The 18,901-nt window shown below is 42.1% G+C and overlaps 1 protein-coding gene across 1 annotated transcript; it reads left to right on the plus strand.

Moving 5' to 3' along the window:
* Positions 1 to 6: 6 nt before the first annotated feature.
* On the plus strand, positions 7 to 5,969 carry FABP5 (fatty acid binding protein 5 (psoriasis-associated)). The gene is made up of 4 exons (XM_010863406.1): positions 7 to 129; positions 3,236 to 3,408; positions 3,768 to 3,869; positions 4,550 to 5,969. Exons 1-4 carry the CDS (start codon positions 51 to 53, stop codon positions 4,601 to 4,603), a joined length of 408 nt encoding a protein of 135 aa, XP_010861708.1. The 5' UTR covers positions 7 to 50; the 3' UTR covers positions 4,604 to 5,969.
* Positions 5,970 to 18,901: the final 12,932 nt, after the last annotated feature.

Here is an 18,901-nt window from a genome sequence, read left to right on the forward strand (position 1 = left end):
CCCCTTATCCTCCGCAGCTCCCCTGTCCCGCCTGTCCGCTCGGACCCACCATGGCCACCGTTCAGCAGCTGGTAGGAAGATGGCGCTTAGTGGAGAGCAAAGGATTTGACGAATACATGAAGGAAGTAGGTAAGGTTCCCCGCCATGCGGCACTGCAACGTGGCACGTGTGTGGGGCTGTCTATCCGTAGGCCCACTTCGGCATACTAGGCTGAAAGGCTGGGCGTGCGTGGCCGCCCACCCCCGAGCCTGTTACCCTCCACCTCCGACCCTCATCGCAGGCGAGCATCGGAGAGCGCCTCGCGCCCGCCCCGGATTCCCCGGACCGTCGGCCTCGAACAGTCCCTCTCTCTGCTGCTTTCCCCGGGCCCACGCGACCCCTGCTTTCCTGCCCTTGAGCGCGCTCACCCCTCTCCCACCCCAAGCTTCTTTTCTTTCGCCCCCTGCAGGCGGCCCTCTTAACTTTCCCGAATTTTCTTGCCCCACCACTCGTCCGCTTTTCTGCCATTGCCCTCCCTCGCATTCGCCCGGTCGTGGCCGCACCTACTTGCCCTGACCCACCTTGCCGCATCTTTTGTTCCCAGGTGGCGCGCAGGGTCCCCTCCCTCTTCTACACCCGGACTCGGTTTCCAGCCGAAATCCGGGCTACCGCTTCAGCTTCCATTCCGCTCTCGGTTGCATCTCCCCCACCCCTAGAGCCCCCGCCCGCCTTCGCCGTGTGCGTCGGGCCATTTTGGGTTGGCCGGGCTCCCCCGGTGGAGCATCAGGGCATCTTCCTCTCCACGCCCCGGAGCGGGGCTCAGAGGCGTGGCGCTGGCGACAGTGACCTGTTGGCACTGCTTGACTCGGCGCTGCGGTGGCCAGGTGGCGTGTGGGAGGAGCGCGATGAGGTCGACTGTACCCGGGGTGGCAGTGCCCTGCAACCTTCTGCATCTAGAGGGTGGAGGGCAGAGAGGCTTAGCCGGGAAACCGCAGTCAGAAACTACCGGTCTTTCAGCTGCTTTCCAACTGCATCCAAGATGGGCGTGGCCTTGCCCAAGACACTTGATTTTTTTTTTTTTTTTAAATTTTTGCAGCGTTGTGTTGATTTCTGCCACACAGCAAGGGGAACCAGCCATGATTATGCATGTATCCGCTCCCTTCCAAGCCTCCCTCCCTTCCCCCCACCCCATTCCTCCAGGTCATCGCAGAGCACCTGACTGGGCTCCCAGTTCTACACAACAACTTCTCGCCAGTTATCCGTCTTACAGCTGATAGTGTGTGTGTGTTGATGCTACCTTCTGCATTCCTCCCTCTCTCTCCTCCCTCACTGTGTCAATAAGTCCATTCTCTATATCTGCAGTTCTATTTCTTCCCTGCAGATAGGTTCATCAGTATCATTTTTCTAGATTCCATATATATGCCTTAATACCTAGCAACTCCACTACTGGGTATATGCCCTGAGAAAACCAAAATTGTAAAAGACGCATGTACCCCAATGTTCATACCATCACTCTTGAGGATAGTTCTAGTGACCTAGATGACCTAGATGAACCTAGAGCCTGTTCTACAGAGTGAAGCACTTCTTAAAAGCCTTCCAAGGGAGGATTTGTCTCTGTAGGGAAATTCAAGTTCTCTTGCTCAAAATGGTGTTGAATTTTCTGTTGTCTTTTTCGTAAGCCAGTGATAATGATAAAGAGTGCTGATTGTGACATTGGGTAGATTGGCAAAGATGAACCTTTGTCACAGGCCCCTAGGAAGTGAAGCATAGCAAAAATCCTGTCTGACACAACTGCTGTTTTAGAAGCTAGCCTCCCGCAGATAGTAACTTTCTGTTACCAAATGTTAAGTGAGTGAAGAAGTCATTACAAAGACCTAGACCCCGAAGTACCCTGAAGTACTTTAAAAACACACCTTCTAGCCGATGGCTGGTTAAGTTTGGCTCTGGTGAATCTTAAGTGTGTTTATGATCCTGTGAATAAAACAAGGCAATATTTTTGTTTTCCCCTCCCCTCTGTACCTTGATCAAAGTGACTCTGGACAAAAAGCAACTAACTGCACTCACAAAGGAGAAATACGTATGTGTGTGTTCACCTGAGTGAGAACCACAGTAGGCGGTCTCTCTGCCCATTGAAACCAAACATGTTTATCAGATGGCTTGTTTCCAGAGTTCTGGAGTCAGGAAGGTTGTCAAGGTACAGTTCATTAGAGAGCAGTCAAGGTGTGGAAAGAGCAGAGCCCTTTCTTTATTTGTCCAAAGTGAGAAAATAATGACTCAACTAATGAAACAAAGCACCAGTGCCTAGCTGGTGAAAGAGAAGGCTCCGTGGGGACATGTCAAGCTGGGCTGACATCATCAAGTCGGTTACTCTGCTTAGGCTGTAGTCGCCATATCCATGAAACTGAGATTTGGCCTAGAACCAAGTTTCCTACTAAATGTTAATATTAGGGGGAAATACATAGATTATAAAATAAATGTATTAATAGAGTAATCTGAGTTACAGAGTTCTGAAATACTCTTTCTGAGGGTAAGATTTTTCCTGTTTGTTAGCATCATGTTTGTGCGGTTAACTCTTAAACTGCAATTTGAATATCTCAGGATTGATACTGATTTTGTATAGTCTACTAATCAAATATTTATCAGGGACCTGTGTGCTAGACTGTGTGCTCGACTGCTGTGTCATATAATACAGTGGTTGGCATAACTGAGGAAATTATAGAAGTCAGGGTATCTTCCTTAAGATTCTGAGGGCCAACATGGCACGGTGTCTTAAAGCTGAGATTTAGAGCCAGGCTGCCTGCGTTGTTGGTTCTCAGCACCTCCCTGCTTAGCTGGATGAGCTTGAGTAAGTTACATCAAAGCCTCACTTACTCATCTGTCAGATGGAGACTATCTACCTCTCACAAGGTCCTTGCCAGGCTTCCATGAATAGTATAGTATACTGTCAAGTACTAGCACTTGGTAAGTGCTGGATATGTGTATGTTCACAGTTGTTATTGATGACTGCTGCTGTTAAGTCGCTTCAGTCCTGTCCGACTCTGTGCGACCCCATAGACAGCAGCCCACCAGGCTCCCCCGTCCCTGGGATTCTCCAGGCAAGAGTACTGGAGTGGGTTGCCATTGCCTTCCCTTCCCCATTGATGACTGAATAGTTGAAAATATGCACAGCATGGTGATTGCAATTGAATTACTCCTTTTATTATGTAAACAGGAAATTTGGTCTTCCGGGTATCTAACATGGTATAACTTTCTACAGGAGTGGGGATGGCTCTGCGAAAAGTGGGTGCGATGGCCAAACCAGACTGTATCATCACTTCTGATGGCAAAAACCTCAGCATAAAGACTGAGAGCACTTTGAAAACAACACAGTTTTCCTGTAAACTGGGAGAGAAGTTTGAAGAGACCACAGCTGATGGCAGAAAGACTCAGGTTAATTATAATTTATAATATCACAGAAGCTTGCAGAATGATTAACTCTATTAATAACATTCTTACTGCTTCCAGGCCACAACTTAATGAAAAAGTCTCAAGTTGTTTTATGAATTGAGTTTTGACAAATTAATGAAAACACCGATTTAACAACTTAATCTGTTTTGTAAAAATAGTTTTAAGGGACATCTAGATTAAAAAGCACAAGCTACATTATGAATGAAATTAGTATGGGTTAATGAGGTGAAGTAGACTCAGAAAGGAAAAGATAAAAAAATGTTGATTAAGGAGGTTATAAGTCACAGAAACTCTTTTTCATTGTGCCCTGGAAGATTAAAAAGGATACTTTATTTTGGCAGACTGTCTGCAACTTTACAGATGGCGCATTGGTTCAACATCAGGAATGGGATGGAAAGGAAAGCACAATAACAAGAAAACTGGAAGATGGGAAATTAGTGGTGGTAAGTGACATCATATATCTTATATGAATTCATAGTTCACATAAGTGTTCTAGATCACTGATCATGAACAGGAGAACTAGGTTGGAGGAAAAAAAAGTGCCAGATAACAAGATAAATACAAGAATACTTAATAACTAAAGAAAGCCCTTTGTGGAGCTAGAGAAGATGATATAGCAGGAGCTGGGTCTAGTCCGTGTTCTGCTGCTCCGTTTACAGTGCAGGCACACCTCAGAGATACTGTAGGTTCGATTCCAGACCACTACAAGAAGTGGAACATTGCGGTAAAGGGAGTCACACAGAGACAGGAAGTGAGCAAATGCTGTTGGAAAAACTGGCTCCATAGACTTACTCAGTGCAGGGTTGCCACAAACCTTCAGTTTGTGAAAAATGACTATATAATCTTGAGCATACATTTTTCTGTTTCTTTAAAATGAGGAATAGTATTTGCTAAAACTAAATGAATAGATATTGCCAATCTGTAGTTTTCAGTAAAGCGTATACACCTCATAAATAAATAACAGGCTCTAGCTTTTCAAACCCAGGAATCCTAAAGTGCATTTTCTCCATCTGTGAAGCAGATTTCAATGTTTTGTAGGATTGTGATCCTAGCATTCAACTACCACCATTACTCTGTGATGTAAGACTAACGTGCCTCTTTTTAATGACATTCTGTCTCCTAGGTATGCGTCATGAACAATGTTACCTGTACTCGGGTCTATGAAAAAGTAGAGTAAAAATTCCCTCATCATTTTGCACAGAAATTAGCTGCGAGGATGAACAAGCTCAGTTCAATGAGCAAATCTCCATACTGCTGGGTTTTTTTTTTCATTATTGCGTTCAATTATCTTTATCACAAACAAACTATTTCAAAGTGTTGGTTTAATTAGGGTCATCTCTTTGGTTAGTAAATAAATCTGTTTGTGCTACACCAGTGTTGCATGCTTTTTTAAACTTTAGAGGAATTTAGTGATGAGTTTTAACATTTACAAATGGACTAAATGGGATAGCCTTGAAGATACCATATTGAGATTATATTTACTAATTTATATATAGAACTACTTTTGTGGCCAATAAGCTACCAATCATTAATCTTGTTTTGAACTTTGTATCAACTTAAGAATCTTAAATTTGTGGCAGAGACTGTTCTTATTGAAAAACAGCTACATAAACTTTATAATTTAAATATAAGAATAAAGATTAAATCACCATCATTGGCTAGTAATCCTACTTTCAATAGTGTGTTTATAACTACTGCTCAGGAATTCTGTAGCCAGAAATTAGTTTAATAAACTTTCTGAGGACCTACCAGGTGCCAGACTGTCTTCCAGAGGTTGAGTTATATCTGAACACAGGGACAAATCATTGCACTTACTGTGACAAACGCTCAGCTTTGAGAGCATGCAATTTTCTCTTGTTTTATTAACAGAAGTAATTAAAAAAGCAATTCAACTCTGAAATACTTGTGTGTATATATAAAGAATAACTAGAATTCTAGTGACTTCTGTCCTGTTTCTCAACCCAAATAGCAAATATCAACAGTTCACATTTGGAAAGTTTCTGTAGGCACTGGGCTAAAACTATGTACGTGATCCTTGTGGCAATCCTTGGGGAGCTAGTACCATTATTTCTTCCGCAAGTAAGAACACAGGTTTTTGACTAGCTAACTTGTTCAAGGACACAGGAAGTTGTAGAGATGGAATGGGAACCTACAACTCGTTGAGCCCACTCACAACTGATCATTCTACAACTCTGGCATGTCTCAGCTTATATGAAGATCCTAAGTTAAATTTCATAAATGTAATACTTGAGACTTTTATGAAACCACCCTCTATACATTGAAATGTTAACTTGTAAGAATCTTAATTACTGAACGTTAGTAGTCAATGAAAGAGTTGGATTCATTGATGCTGTAGCCCTGTGCTGTAGCCCCACGTGGCTGCTGAGCACCGGGTAAGTAAAATACACATAAAATTTAAAGAACTTGATACCAAAAAAATGAAAATGCCTCTGATTTTTATATTGATTATATATGGAAATAACATTTTTGGATATAGTTGGTTACTTAAATATTGTATATTAATAAAATTAATTTTACCTGTTTCTTGCTTTTTTTAATGTGGCTGGGGAACATTTAAACGTTGCATGTGCTGAAAAAAAACTTGCAGTTTTGTTTTTTTTTTTGATCCATATTTTTGGATGAACAGTGCTGCTCTAGACTTCCTTGTCTATTTGAATTTACATCTTGCTTATTTAAGTCTCTATATTGGACTTCCTCTTTCATCCCCTTTTTCCACTTCTAATAATAGTGTACATTTATATGACTTCCTGAGCCAAACGCTGAGCCAAGTACTATAAAGAGTTCCATAATTCTCAGAACCACCCTAGATGATGTATGTTAATAATTGTTTTCTGCATTATTTGGACAAGAAAATGAAGTCTCAGGATCTGGGAAACGATCCCAAGCCATACAGCAAGTTGAAGTCAGAACAGATTGTACACGAGTTTATCTAAGACCAGCACCATGTTCTAATGTCTATATTGCTTCACTTTATGGAATGTGGAGTATTGCTAAAGGGAGGGCAGACTCACGCTTTTCCCATGGAGAAGCTGTTGACAGTTTGAATGAGAGAACTTGTCTTCATTGTGCTGGACTGTGACAAGTCAGTGTCCTAAGATCGTTGCCACAAAATGCCCATGACACCCATTAGTCTATCCCAAACATCCTATACATTTTCAGATGTCTTCTAAGGGTATCCTACCATACCTAGTTGAGAACCACTGGGTGGAACAAGAACAAATATAGTTCAACTTCCTATTATCTGGTGTCAATCAAGCCCTTCTTTCTGCCATGTTGTTCAGTTGCTCAGCTGTGTCTGACTCTGCAACCCCGTGGACTAGAGACCACCAGGTTCCTCTGTCCATGGGATTTCCCAGGCAAGAAAACTGGTGTGGGTTGCCATTTCCTTCTCCATACTCAGCACTTAAAATATGGCAAATGCAACTGAGGAATTGAATTTAAAAATTTAACTTTCATTAATTAATATGTAAATGTTAATGCCAATATATAATCAGTAACTGCTGATTCGGACAGCACAGAATGCTAAACTCATGTTTTCCAAAATCAAATGTCTTATTTTGATTCCAAACCTACTCTTACGGTATCCTCCATTTCAATCCAATTCTTTGGCTAAATGCTTTAGAGTCATCTTTAATTCCTATCTTTCTCTCCCACATCATACCTGATCCATTAGCAAAGTATTTCAGCTTTACTTTCATATTATATGTAGAATTTGAGTACTTCTCACCTCTTCCACAGTTCCGGTTCAAACTCCACAGGTCTGATTCAAACGCCACTGTTATCTCTCCCCTGATCTCCTTATTTGCATTTTTATTCTTCCAGAGCTATCATTTTAAAATGCATGTTTAACTATGTCACTCCTCTGGTGAGAACCCTCCACTGGCTACTCATTTCATTCAGAAGAGAAGCCAGAGTATTTGCAGAGGTCTTATTTGATCTTGCCCGTGTCTCCCAAGTTCCCAGCATCTCTGCTCCTCTTAGTTTCTTTTCCTACCAACCCTTCTTGCAAATATTCCCTTCCAGTAGGTCATCCTTGTCACAGGTGTATTCCTGCCTCGGGGCCTTTGCACCTGTGGTTGCCACTGCCTGTTGCAATCTACCCTTCGGAATCTGCAGCCCAGGCTTTCTCAACTTTCTTAACTTCCTTTAAGCCTCTTCACAAGTGTCACCCTAGCAGTGAGTCATCCCTAGACCACACTGAGTGTATTTGTTACCACTCCTCCCCCTTACTCTGTATTCCCCTATGCTGCCTTTGCCCTTATCACTACCCTGAGTAAGTATATGTTTACTTGGGTTTTGACTTAAAATTTAAGTTTTTTGTTGTTGTTGCTATCTGTTACTCTCACTGAAAAGTAAGCTCTGTGAAGAAGTGGGCTTTGTTTTTTTATCATATTCTCTATCACTCACTTAGGAGACAACCCAACACATAGAAGATGCTCAATAAATATCTGTTAAGTGAATAAATTCATTAGTAAATCAATGGCTTTTCTGTGACTATTTAACATTTTAGTATTTATGACCCTTTATGATTTTACTTCCATTTGCATTTTAAAACCATATGTCTTATCTTTGTACAAATCTTTCAACTTAATCAGGTCTTTTACTCAACATTTAAAATTTATTTTACTACAGCTGAGCATTCTGCCAACAGGCAATGTCTGTCAAACAGAATGTGACCTGAGTTATTTGTGGAATGGAGTGCAGACAAGGTATAATTTATCACACGTGAGATGGTTTAACATAAATCAAACTCTCACTAAGGGAAAATGTACAACCAAGAGATGACTTAACTTTTGGATTATGTCCCTGAGTACGGCAAGGGCACTGACTGTTCTGTTCAAGCAGAATATAAATGCCTAAGGCTGCAGAAGGGCTTCCCTGGTAGCTCAGCTGGTAAAGAATCCACCTGCAATGCAGGAGACCCCGGTTCAATCCCTGGATTGGGAAGATCCCCTGGAGGAGGGCATGGCAATCTACTCCAGTACTCTTGCCTGGAAAATCCCATGGACAGAGGAGCCTGGTGGTCTGCAGTCCATGGGGTTGCTACGAGTCAGACATGACTGACTGACTTCACTTTCACTTCCATGCATTGGAGAAGGAAATGGCAACCCACTCCAGTGTTCTTGCTTGGAGAATCACAGGGACGGGGGAGTCTGGTGGGCTGCCATCTATGGGGTCGCACAGAGTTGGACACGACTGAAGCGACTTAGCAGCAGCAGCAGCAGCAGAGTGACTAAGAAAAGCACAAGGATGCAAAGTTATGACACATCATGCCTGTGAGGTCTGTGTAGACAATATGTAGCTTTACTTTATGCTAGTATAATGATTTTGCTTTGATTGCTGACTTTTCAGTTTCTTGAGTCTTAATCTTTTCAAATGTTTTCTCAAAATTCTGGTATTTGAAATTGTGCCAGACCATACAAAGGCTGAGACCCATGTTCTTAGCACCTAGATTTTAGTGTTGCCAGCTCACCTGAGGCTATTAGCTCAACTTTTAGTGTTTATTAATTAATAATTATTGATGTTGTATTTTAAATTACTTACAAGTTTATGAGAATAATTATAACTTTTCCATGGGTTTCATGTACTCACTATTCTCTCTTTCCTTGCTGCCCTCTTAGAATCCACTGCTGTTTGGTGGGTCACATGTGATGTGGGTTAGTGGGAAGAACTAATGAAGATGGTGAACTGGTTTAAAAAGTTGAGTGAGACATGTTGTGAAATACTGTGAAGGCAGGATGGAATGACGAGTGACTGGTTCTGCAGTAACTGGAAAGTCTTATGACATCTAGTCTGTCATGCTCTGTCATCAGATTATACATGAACATTTACTTAAGAACAAGTCCATCTCCTCCTCCCAAACCGCACACTTTGAAAATGTATGAACGGGAAATAATACTTTTTACAGAGCACTTTTAAAAAGTGCTGGTGATACATGATAGGGGAATGAGAGAGAGCAGGCCCAGAGTCCTTTTCATGGGATGACATTCTAGTGAGAAAAGATGGAACACCCATGATAAAACTAAATGGCATGGAGTGATAGATGCAACAAGAAAAAAAATGAAATCAAGTAGTAAACACTCTATCTGGGATGGCCAGGAGACCTCTTAAAGGAGGTATTGTTTGAACCCAGATATGACTCATGAGCAGAAGGCGATCAAGTAACATCTGGGGGTGTAGTGTTCTGGGCTGCTGCTGTTGCTACTGCTGCTAAGTCGCTTCAGTCATGTCCGACTCTGTGCGACCCCATGGACTGCAGCCTACCAAGCTCCTCTGTCCATGGGATTTTCCAGGCAAGAGTACTGGAGTGGGGTGCCATGGCAGGTGTGAGCAATTCCTAAAGCCCTTTGTAGAGACAAAAAGACACAATGACATGCTGATGGACAGAGAAGTAACGAGGGACATCAGAAACAAAGATGCAGTCCGAGATCTGAGGAGAACACAGGGTCTGTAGGACCTGGGATTTGCCTTTGTCTGGGTCAAGGGAAACCCTGGAGGGTCTCAAGTAGGAAATGCCAGAGCACACAAAAAATGCCATAGTTTTACTGTTGGTAATGGAAAACTTGATATTTGTAAATTCTTCTTACTAAAAACAGCTGGAAATACTGCACAAAATATACATATATTTAAGTTTCTTTAACATGACAAAGAGCTGGTAAAATACTGAGAAATTACTTGGGAACACAACGACGTAAGTTCAGCTAATAGGAGTGGTTTTGTCCGGAAGCATTTATTTGTGAATCCAGGAGTGTCTGAGACACTGAGCTGTAGTTTTGGTAACAAAGGGAACAATTAATCTTTGTCTGATGGTAGACGAGCTGACTTCATCTTCTCTTGTCTTAGAAAAAAGAGATTGCTAATGGTTGAAAATTTAGTAACAAGGATGTTCATCAAAGTGCTGTTTATACTAGCAGAGAATTGGAAAGCACATAATTTTCTAGAAATGGGGGATTGGTTAAATAATCATGATATGTCCATACTATAACATACTAACAAGCATTAAAAAGAATAAGATGAAGAAGAGCTTGGAAGAAGCCTCACATTGCTCTCTAAGGTGAAAAAATATCCTGACTATAAAATATTATGTTTGGGAGTTTGGGATTGACATGTACAAACTACTATATTTAAGATAGAAAACCAACAAGGACCTACCATGTAACCTGCTGCTGCCGCTAAGTCGCTTCAGTCGTGTCTGACTCTGTGCGACCCCATGGATGGCAGCCTACCAGGCTCCTCTGTCCATGGGATTTTCCAGGCAAGAGTACTGGAGTGGGGTGCCATTGCCTTCTCCTATGTAACCTGCTAGATACTGTGTAATAAACTAAGTGGGAAAGAATTTGAAAAAGAATAGATACATGTATATGTAAAACTGAATCACTTTGCTGTACACCTGAAACTAACACAATTTTATAAATCAACTATGGTCTAATATAAAGTAAAAGTTAAAAAAATTATGTACATGTTGTCCCATTTGTGTAACAATATGTGCATATATGTAGGAAAATGCAGAAAAATGTTAACAGTGGTTATCTCTTGGGATTGGGGTGCTTAATTTCTTATATCTGTAATAAAAATGAAAATAATGCAAATTGATCTATATATTTAATGATAAATAGCATATTAGAAATACTCCAGAAAAGTACAAAGAAGAAAATAAATACACCTGGAAATATTTACCCTTCAGATAGTCCCTATAGCACTTGGGCTTTCCTGGTGGCTCAGATGGTAAAGAATCTCCCTGCAATCCTGGAGACCTGGGTTCAATCCCTGGGTTGGGAAGATCGGTGAAGAAGGGAATGGCTACCCATACCAGTATTCTTGCCTGGAGAATTCCATGGACAGAGGAGACTGATGGGTTACAGTCCATGGGGTCTCAAAGAGTTGGACTTGTCTGAGCGACTATGAGCCATTGGCCATAGCACTTAGCTTTCCTTATAATATAGGTTAGGAATTGCCAGGCTGCAAACAAAACTGACCTCACAAAGTTCTAGAGTTGTAGCATGTGATTAAAGGAAACTTCTATACTACAAAATATTTTGCCACCAAGATGCAATTTAACTATTGATATTTTAGCAAAGAACACATCTTTTCCTTTACACAGTTAAAGATTTAGAGTGAGGGAAGTGTTCATTCTAAAGTCAACCTCATTGACAAGATTATTAATGATGTGTGGTTTTATTCTTTCTCGTTTGCTGGGCTTTACACAAGACCCTGATGTTGGCTTGGGCACAATTCCGAGGGCCTCCATTCTTCGTTTCTTCTCTGTAGTAGGTCCTGCTCTGTTGTGTGAAAGCTATGGGGTATGCCACCAAGGCCCTGGTTTCTGGTTTAGTTTGTTTCTTGCTTGCTTACTTTGTTGGTTTATTGATTCTCCAACCAGATCATTAGTAAAAGAAATACAAAAGAGAAAAATCCCAGGATGTAGTTCAATTTCAGAACAGTAGCAATGACGATAGTGCTCACACAGAAGTTCAGAAAAGTTACATGTAAGAGAATAAAGACTTCTTTCATAAATGAAACAATTGGTTTGACAATGATTTTCAGCAAATTGCATAACCAAATATAGAAATGAAGGTTGCTGACTCAGGCACTTGCCCTAACCACTAAATTCAGCTTCCTCTCTTTGCTGCACAGAGCAGGAGCACATGAAGAAATAAAAAAATCCAACTCTTTCTGGAACAAGCAGACTTTTGGAAAATGGCCAGTTCTGGAGGCTGACCTGTATGATGCATCATCTTACGAGATGCGAACCACACCCAGAAACCTTGGAGAAACCGTCATGACACAGATGAGATAATTTCAGAATCTTCTGATTTTCATGTTGAAATGATTAACATGTCAGAAGGTTCTGATGAGGACCTCAGTTCTTTACTCTGGAAATAGGTGATAATTCTAGGATCCCAGAAAACTTAAATCAGTTTCAGTTCTGTTTAGGTGGTTGATGGGAAAATGGTGTTGTTTCAAGTCCATATACCAAGGGCATAAACACACATATCAAAATAAGAAGGCACTAGATCAGAATGAGGCAACACAATGTTAATGAAGGCAATATGTCCAGGAGATAATTTCATTACAATGTCATCAGAGTATTCACCGAGTAGAGAATTACATATTTTCTATCATATCTCTTATTTTATCTACATAGATTTGTATACCTGAAGTCATTATTTTTGTACCTCAGAGAAGTACTTCTTTTATACCAAGAACAAATTCATCTATATGTTAGCTCTACCTTATTGTATCAGCTTTGCTTAACTAGCAGATGAGGTCTTTGAGTCCCATTCCAGTGTCAGCATTTCTGAATGGACTAACTGTCTGATTGATTCATTTATTCAATTCAGCAAATGTGAGCCCCTGCATTGAGCCCCTACAATGTGCCAGGTATTGTGCTAAGAGCTGGACATATAAAAACGAATAAAGGTAAAAAGTCCTTGAGTTAGTGAAGTTTAGTGTCTGGAGGGAGAGATAGACAATAAATAAAAACTAATGTGAAAATTGGGCTTCCCAGATGGCATAGTGGTAAAGAATCCACCTGCCAACACAGGAGATGCAAGAGATGTAGGTTCGGTCCCTGGGTTAGGAAGATCCCCTGGATGAGGAAATGGCAACCAACTTCAGTTCTTGCATGGATAATTGCATGGACAGAGGAGTCTTGTAGGCTATAGTCCATGGGGTCACAAAGAGTCAGATACAACTGAGCATGTTTGCTTTAAGATAATAATTATATATTGACATAATTGCTTTGAAGGACAAAACAGCATGCTTAATAGGGAATGACAGCAAGAACCAATAGCAATAGGGAAGGCCTCTCTGGGGAGGAGAAATTTAAGTCGAAACCAGAAGGAAGAAAAGGAGCCAGATAAGAAAGGAATGGGAAGAGCATTTCCTACAGAAGGAATAGCAAGTACAAACTGCAGGAGGTAAAGTCGCAGTAAAAAGTAGACACTCCTATCCCAGTCCCTTGGGTCAGACATATTTCTGAACTCAGAACTTGTTTTGCATTTTAAAAAAGTGTTGTTTAGTTGCTCAATTGTGTCCATCTCTTTGCGACTGCTTGGACTGCAGCCGCTAAGCCTCCCTGTCCTTCACAAGTTCCTGGAGCTTGCTCAAAGTCATGTCCATCGAGTTGGTGATGCCACCCGACCATCTCATCCTTTGTCGTTCCCTTCTCCTTCTGCCTTCAATCTTTCCCAGCATCAGGGTCTTTTCCAATGATTCAGCTCTTCATATCAGGTGGCCAAAGTATGGGAGCTTCAGCTTCAGCATCAGTTCTTCCAATGAATATTCAGGACTGATTTCCTTTAGGATGGACTGGTTTGATCACCTTGCAGTCCAAGGGACTCTCAAAGAGTCTTCTCCAACACCACAGCTTGAAAGCATCAATTCTTTGAGGCTTAGCCTTCTTTATGGTCCAATTCTCTCAACCATACATGACTACTGGAAAAGCCATCCTTTGATTAGATGGACCTTTGTCAGCAAAGTGTCTCTGCTTTTTAATATGTTTTTAACAGTTCTAACTGTTGCTTCTTGACTTGCTAGCATAGTCCATATATGATATCATATATTAACCCAAGTATTATATATTAATAACACTCCCAGAGACACCTGGGGACAGTATGGTTGTAATAAACCACATTAATATATCTGCAGTGGAACATGTAAATCGTCACATAGAATGGGATAAAGACTATATAATTTTTGACATGATCTTCTGTCCCTAATGGCTCAAGACGATAAAGAATCTGCCTGCAATGCAGGGGACTCGGGTTCAGTTGCTGGGTGGGGAAGATCCCCTGGAGGAGGGAATAGCTGCCCACTCCAGTATTCTTGCCTGGAGAATCCCATGGACAGAGGATCCTGGTGGGCTATGGTCCATGCAGTCACAAAAGAGTCAGACAGGATTTAGTGATTAAACAACAACAGTTGTACCAGCTATTAAAGCAATAACTTTGTAGGCATAATTTCATTTAGTCCTAAAAAATAAGGCAGATATGAATATTATTTCCTTTTTTACTGATCAAGAAACAGAGGTTAAGAGCAATCTGAAGGGGACGCTGGATCTGTATCTGTAGAGCCAGGCATGCCTCGGGGTTTACGCCCTGCTGTCCAGGGTGGGAAATGACCAGTGATGAAGGTGTGGGGTGAGAATGCTCAGGCCCCTTGCATCAGGGGAGGACAACACTCCAGAGGTGCCCAGTGGATCAGGTGCTGCTAGCTTTCTGCAGAACTGCTGCCATCACACCCTGTCTTGGTTCCCCTCTCTTCCTGCTCCTGCTTCCCCTCCCCGTCCCCTTCCAGATCTCTCATGACTTCCTTTAGCAAATTGACTGCTCAGAAAGTCTTGCCTCAGGGGCTTCTTCTGCTTCAAAATAGCCCTGCTGAGCCCTGGGGAATTCCTGACCCATGGAAACTGAGAGAGATAATGATTGTTGTTAGTGATTCTTGTTTGAACCATGATTTGGGGCACTTAGATGGGCATAATAGGGAGTCGGAATTGCCTGCAAGGCTTCAGTGAGTGAATATACAGCGAGGATTTACTAGCTTTTCCTCAGCAGAATCTGTGACTCAATCTATCCACATCAGGCAGACACACACACCTCGCAGATACAGGGTTTCCCTTCTTGCTGTATAGGTTTATCAGCTAACACCACTGTCTCAGGGACAACAACATCTGTCTAATCTGCTGAAACAGCATTACCTGAATCAAGGATCCCACTTTATGGTAAATGAAGTGTGACAAGGTGTGCATGACGTGGAATCCACAGGTCCTTCCATGAACCACCTCACTTGGAAAATTCTAGCCTGACAGGGCATGAAACAGTCCCCTGCAGGCAAAGCAAAGAGGAGGTGTTGTCCTTCAGGGTTTTTTTGCCTACTGCAGAGTGACAGCCATTGCATAACACTGGTGACCCAATAGGAGGAATATAGAGGTTCTGCAAACAGAAATAAGAGTGGCTTCCCTGGTGGCTCAGTTGGTAAAGAGTCTGCCCGCAGTGCAGAAGATCTGGGTTCGATCCCTGGATCAGGAAGATCTACTGGAGCAAGGAATGACTACCCACTCCAGTATTCTTGCCTGGAGAATCCCATGGACAGAGGAGCTTGGTGGGCTACAGTTCATGGCGTCATAAGAGTCAGACATGACTGAGCGACTGAACCTGCCTGCCTTGCTCACCATTATTCCCAGTAACCTACTTCTTGTTGTTCCTTTGTATCTATTTCTAACAGTTTCCCTTTTCCCCCCCAGCTTTGGTGTACTTTCAGCAGTCACAGCATGGCTCTTCATGGGCTGACTGTCCTCCTCGGACTACTGGGGGTGTGTTCCTTGCGAGTGAGGAGGCCTGGAGATGTCCTCCCTTCCCCAAAGGCTCAGGTGCAGGTGTAGGGAACAGAAATCTGGTTTCCTCCCTCTGAAGCCCAGCTTGCACTCCAACCACCAGTGCAGAACCAGGCTGAGGTCTCATCCTCTCCTTTCTTCTGCTTCAGAGGAATCTGACCTCATTCATTTTCCAGGGTCACCAACAAAATAAATGGTGGGTTCAGGACCCAGGACTGTCAGACTGAACAGGTAAAAATGCAAGGTACCCAGTTAGATTTGAATTTCAGATAAATAGCTTTTTTTTAAGCTTAAGTATGTCCCATGCAATACTTGGGACATACTTATATTTAATTTTTAAACATGGTTTATCTAAATTTCAAATTTAACTGGGTGTCCTGCATTTTATTTGGCAACTGTATCCGAACACTAGCCAAAATCTAATTTCAGTACCTATATTAAGAAGAGATGGCAAGAATACAGAAAAGAACTGTACAAAAAAGATTTTCACGACCCAGAGAATCACGATGATGTGATCACTGACCTAGAGCCAGACATCCTGGAATGTGAAGTCAAGTGGGCCTTAGAAAGCATCACTACAAACAGAGCTAGTGGAGGTGATGGAATTCCAGTTGAGCTATTCCAAATCCTGAAAGATGATGCTGTGAAAGTGCTGCACTCAATATGCCAGCAAATTTGGAAAACTCACCAGTGGCCACAGGACTGGAAAAGGTCAGTTTTCATTCCAATCCCAAAGAAAGGCAATGCCAAAGAATGCTCAAAGTACAGCACAATTGCACTGATCTCACATGCTAGTAAAGTAATGCTCAAAATTCTCCAAGCCAGGCTTCCACAATACATGAACCGTGAACTTCCTGATGTTCAAGCTGGTTTTAGAAAAGGCAGAGGAACCAGAGATCAAATTGCCAACATCTGCTGAATCATGGAAAAAGCAAGCGAGTTCCAGAAAAACATCTATTTCTGCTTTATTGACTATGCCAAAGCCTTTGACTGTGTGGATCACAATAAACTGTGGAAAATTCTGAAAGAGATGGGAATACCAGACCACCTGACCTGATTCTTGAGAAATTTGTATGCAGGTCAGGAAGCAACAGTTAGAACTGGACATGGAACAACAGACTGGTTCCAAATAGGAAAAGGAGTACGTCAAGGCTGTATATTATCACCCTGCTTATTTAACTTATATGCAGAGTACATCATGAGAAACGCTGGACTGGAAGAAACACAAGCTGGAATCAAGATTGCCGGGAGAAATATCAATAGCCTCAGACATGCAGATGACACCACCCTTATGGCAGAAAGTGAAGAGGAGCTAAAAAGCCTCTTGATGAAAGTGAAAGTGGAGAGTGAAAAAGTTGGCTTAAAGCTCAACATTCAGAAAATGAAGATCATGGCATCCAGTCCCACCACTTCATGGGAAATAGATGGGGAAACAGTGGAAACAGTGTCAGACTTTATTTTTCTAGGCTCCAAAATCACTGCAGATGGTGACTGCAGCCATGAAATTAAAAGACGCTTACTCCTTGGAAGGAAAGGTATGACCAACCTAGATAGCATATTCAAAAGCAGAGACATTACTTTGCCAACAAAGGTTCGTCTAGTCAAGGCTATGGTTTTTCCTGTGGTCATGTATGGGTGTGAGAGTTGGACTGTGAAGAAGGCTGAGAGCCGAAGAATTGATGCTTTTGAACTGTGGTGTTGGAGAAGACTCTTGAGAGTCCCTTGGACTGCAAGGAGATCTAACCAGTCCATTCTGAAGGAGATCAGCCCTGGGATGTCTTTGGAAGGAATGATGCTAAAGCTGAAACTCCAGTACTTTGGCCACCTCCTGTGAAGAGTTGACTCATTGGAAAAGACTCTGATGCTGGGAGGGATTGGGGGCAGGAGGAGAAGGGGATGACAGAGGATGAGATGGCTGGATGGCATCACTGACTCAGTGGACGTGAGTCTGAGTGAACTCTGGGAGTTGGTGATGGACAGGGAGGCCTGGCGTGCTGCGATTCATGGGGTTGCAAAGAGTCGGACACAACTGAGCGACTGATCTGATCTGATCTGATCTGATCTGAAGAACCAAACGGTTCCAACTCTTTGGGACCCCATAGCCTATAGCCCACCAGAGTCCTCTGTCCATGGAATTTTCCAGACAAAAATACTGGAGTGGATTGCCATTCTCTTTTCCAAGGGCTCTTCCTGATCCAGGGATTGGACCTGGGTTTCCCATGTTGCAGGCAGATTCTTTACTGTCTAAGCCACCCATGAAGCTCCTTTGAAATTAATAAATTACTTTAAATCTATAAATAAACTCAATACACATACTACAAAATTCAGAAGATAATGTAACTAAGCAAGGACTTGTGGGCAGAAAGCTAAAGTCTGACAGTGGGTTTGTAGCAAAGTAAGGCTTCAATACAGGGTGGCAAGCAAAGGAATGGAGACACGCTTCAGATCCACTTCCACTAACTCTTTGAGCTGGGAGCATTTTAAAGGGGAAGAACAAGGAAGCTGGGGTTAATCATTGTGACATTTCTGTGGCGTCTCTTAATCATGGTTTTGGAAGTCAGGATGTTCTGGTTTGATTCTCTGGCCAAGTGGTCCATGGCTGGGGACCATTTGGTCCCCAGTGGGGACCTCTTAGCTCATCTTGCTCTGGAGAAACAACCTGAGTTTGTATAGTAATGATGACATCTATAATAGCAATTTTACTATAGTAACATGTTAGCTTATATCTTTCCTTTTTCTCCTTTGCTTTTCACTTCTCTTCTTTTCACAGCTATTTGTAAGGCCTCCCCAGACAGCCATTTTGCTTTTTTGCATTTCTTTTCCATGGGGATGGTCTTGATCCCTGTCTCCTTTACAATGTCACAGACCTCATTCCATAGTTCATCAGGCACTCTATCTATCAGATCTAGGCCCTTAAATCTATTTCTCACTTCCACTGTATAATCATAAGGGATTTGATTTAGGTCATACCTGAATGGTCTAGTGGTTTTCCCTACTTTCTTCAATTTCAGTCTGAATTTGGCAATAAGAAGTTCATGGTCTGAGCCACAGTCAGCTCCTGGTCTTGTTTTTGCTGACTGTATAGAGCTTCTCCATCTTTGGCTGCAAAGAATATAATCA

Source organism: Bison bison, unplaced genomic scaffold (genome assembly GCF_000754665.1).
Source record: "Bison bison bison isolate TAMUID 2011002044 unplaced genomic scaffold, Bison_UMD1.0 scf7180017864491, whole genome shotgun sequence".
Lineage (NCBI taxonomy): Eukaryota > Metazoa > Chordata > Mammalia > Artiodactyla > Bovidae > Bison > Bison bison.

Coding starts and splice junctions, on each gene's coding strand:
- FABP5 (XM_010863406.1), top strand. CDS start 51: ATGGCCACCGTTCAGCAGCTGGTAGGAAGATGGCGCTTAGTGGAGAGC. Junction 130..3,235: donor CGAATACATGAAGGAAGTAG/GTAAGGTTCCCC, acceptor AACTTTCTACAG/GAGTGGGGATGGCTCTGCGA. Junction 3,870..4,549: donor AAGATGGGAAATTAGTGGTG/GTAAGTGACATC, acceptor TCTGTCTCCTAG/GTATGCGTCATGAACAATGT.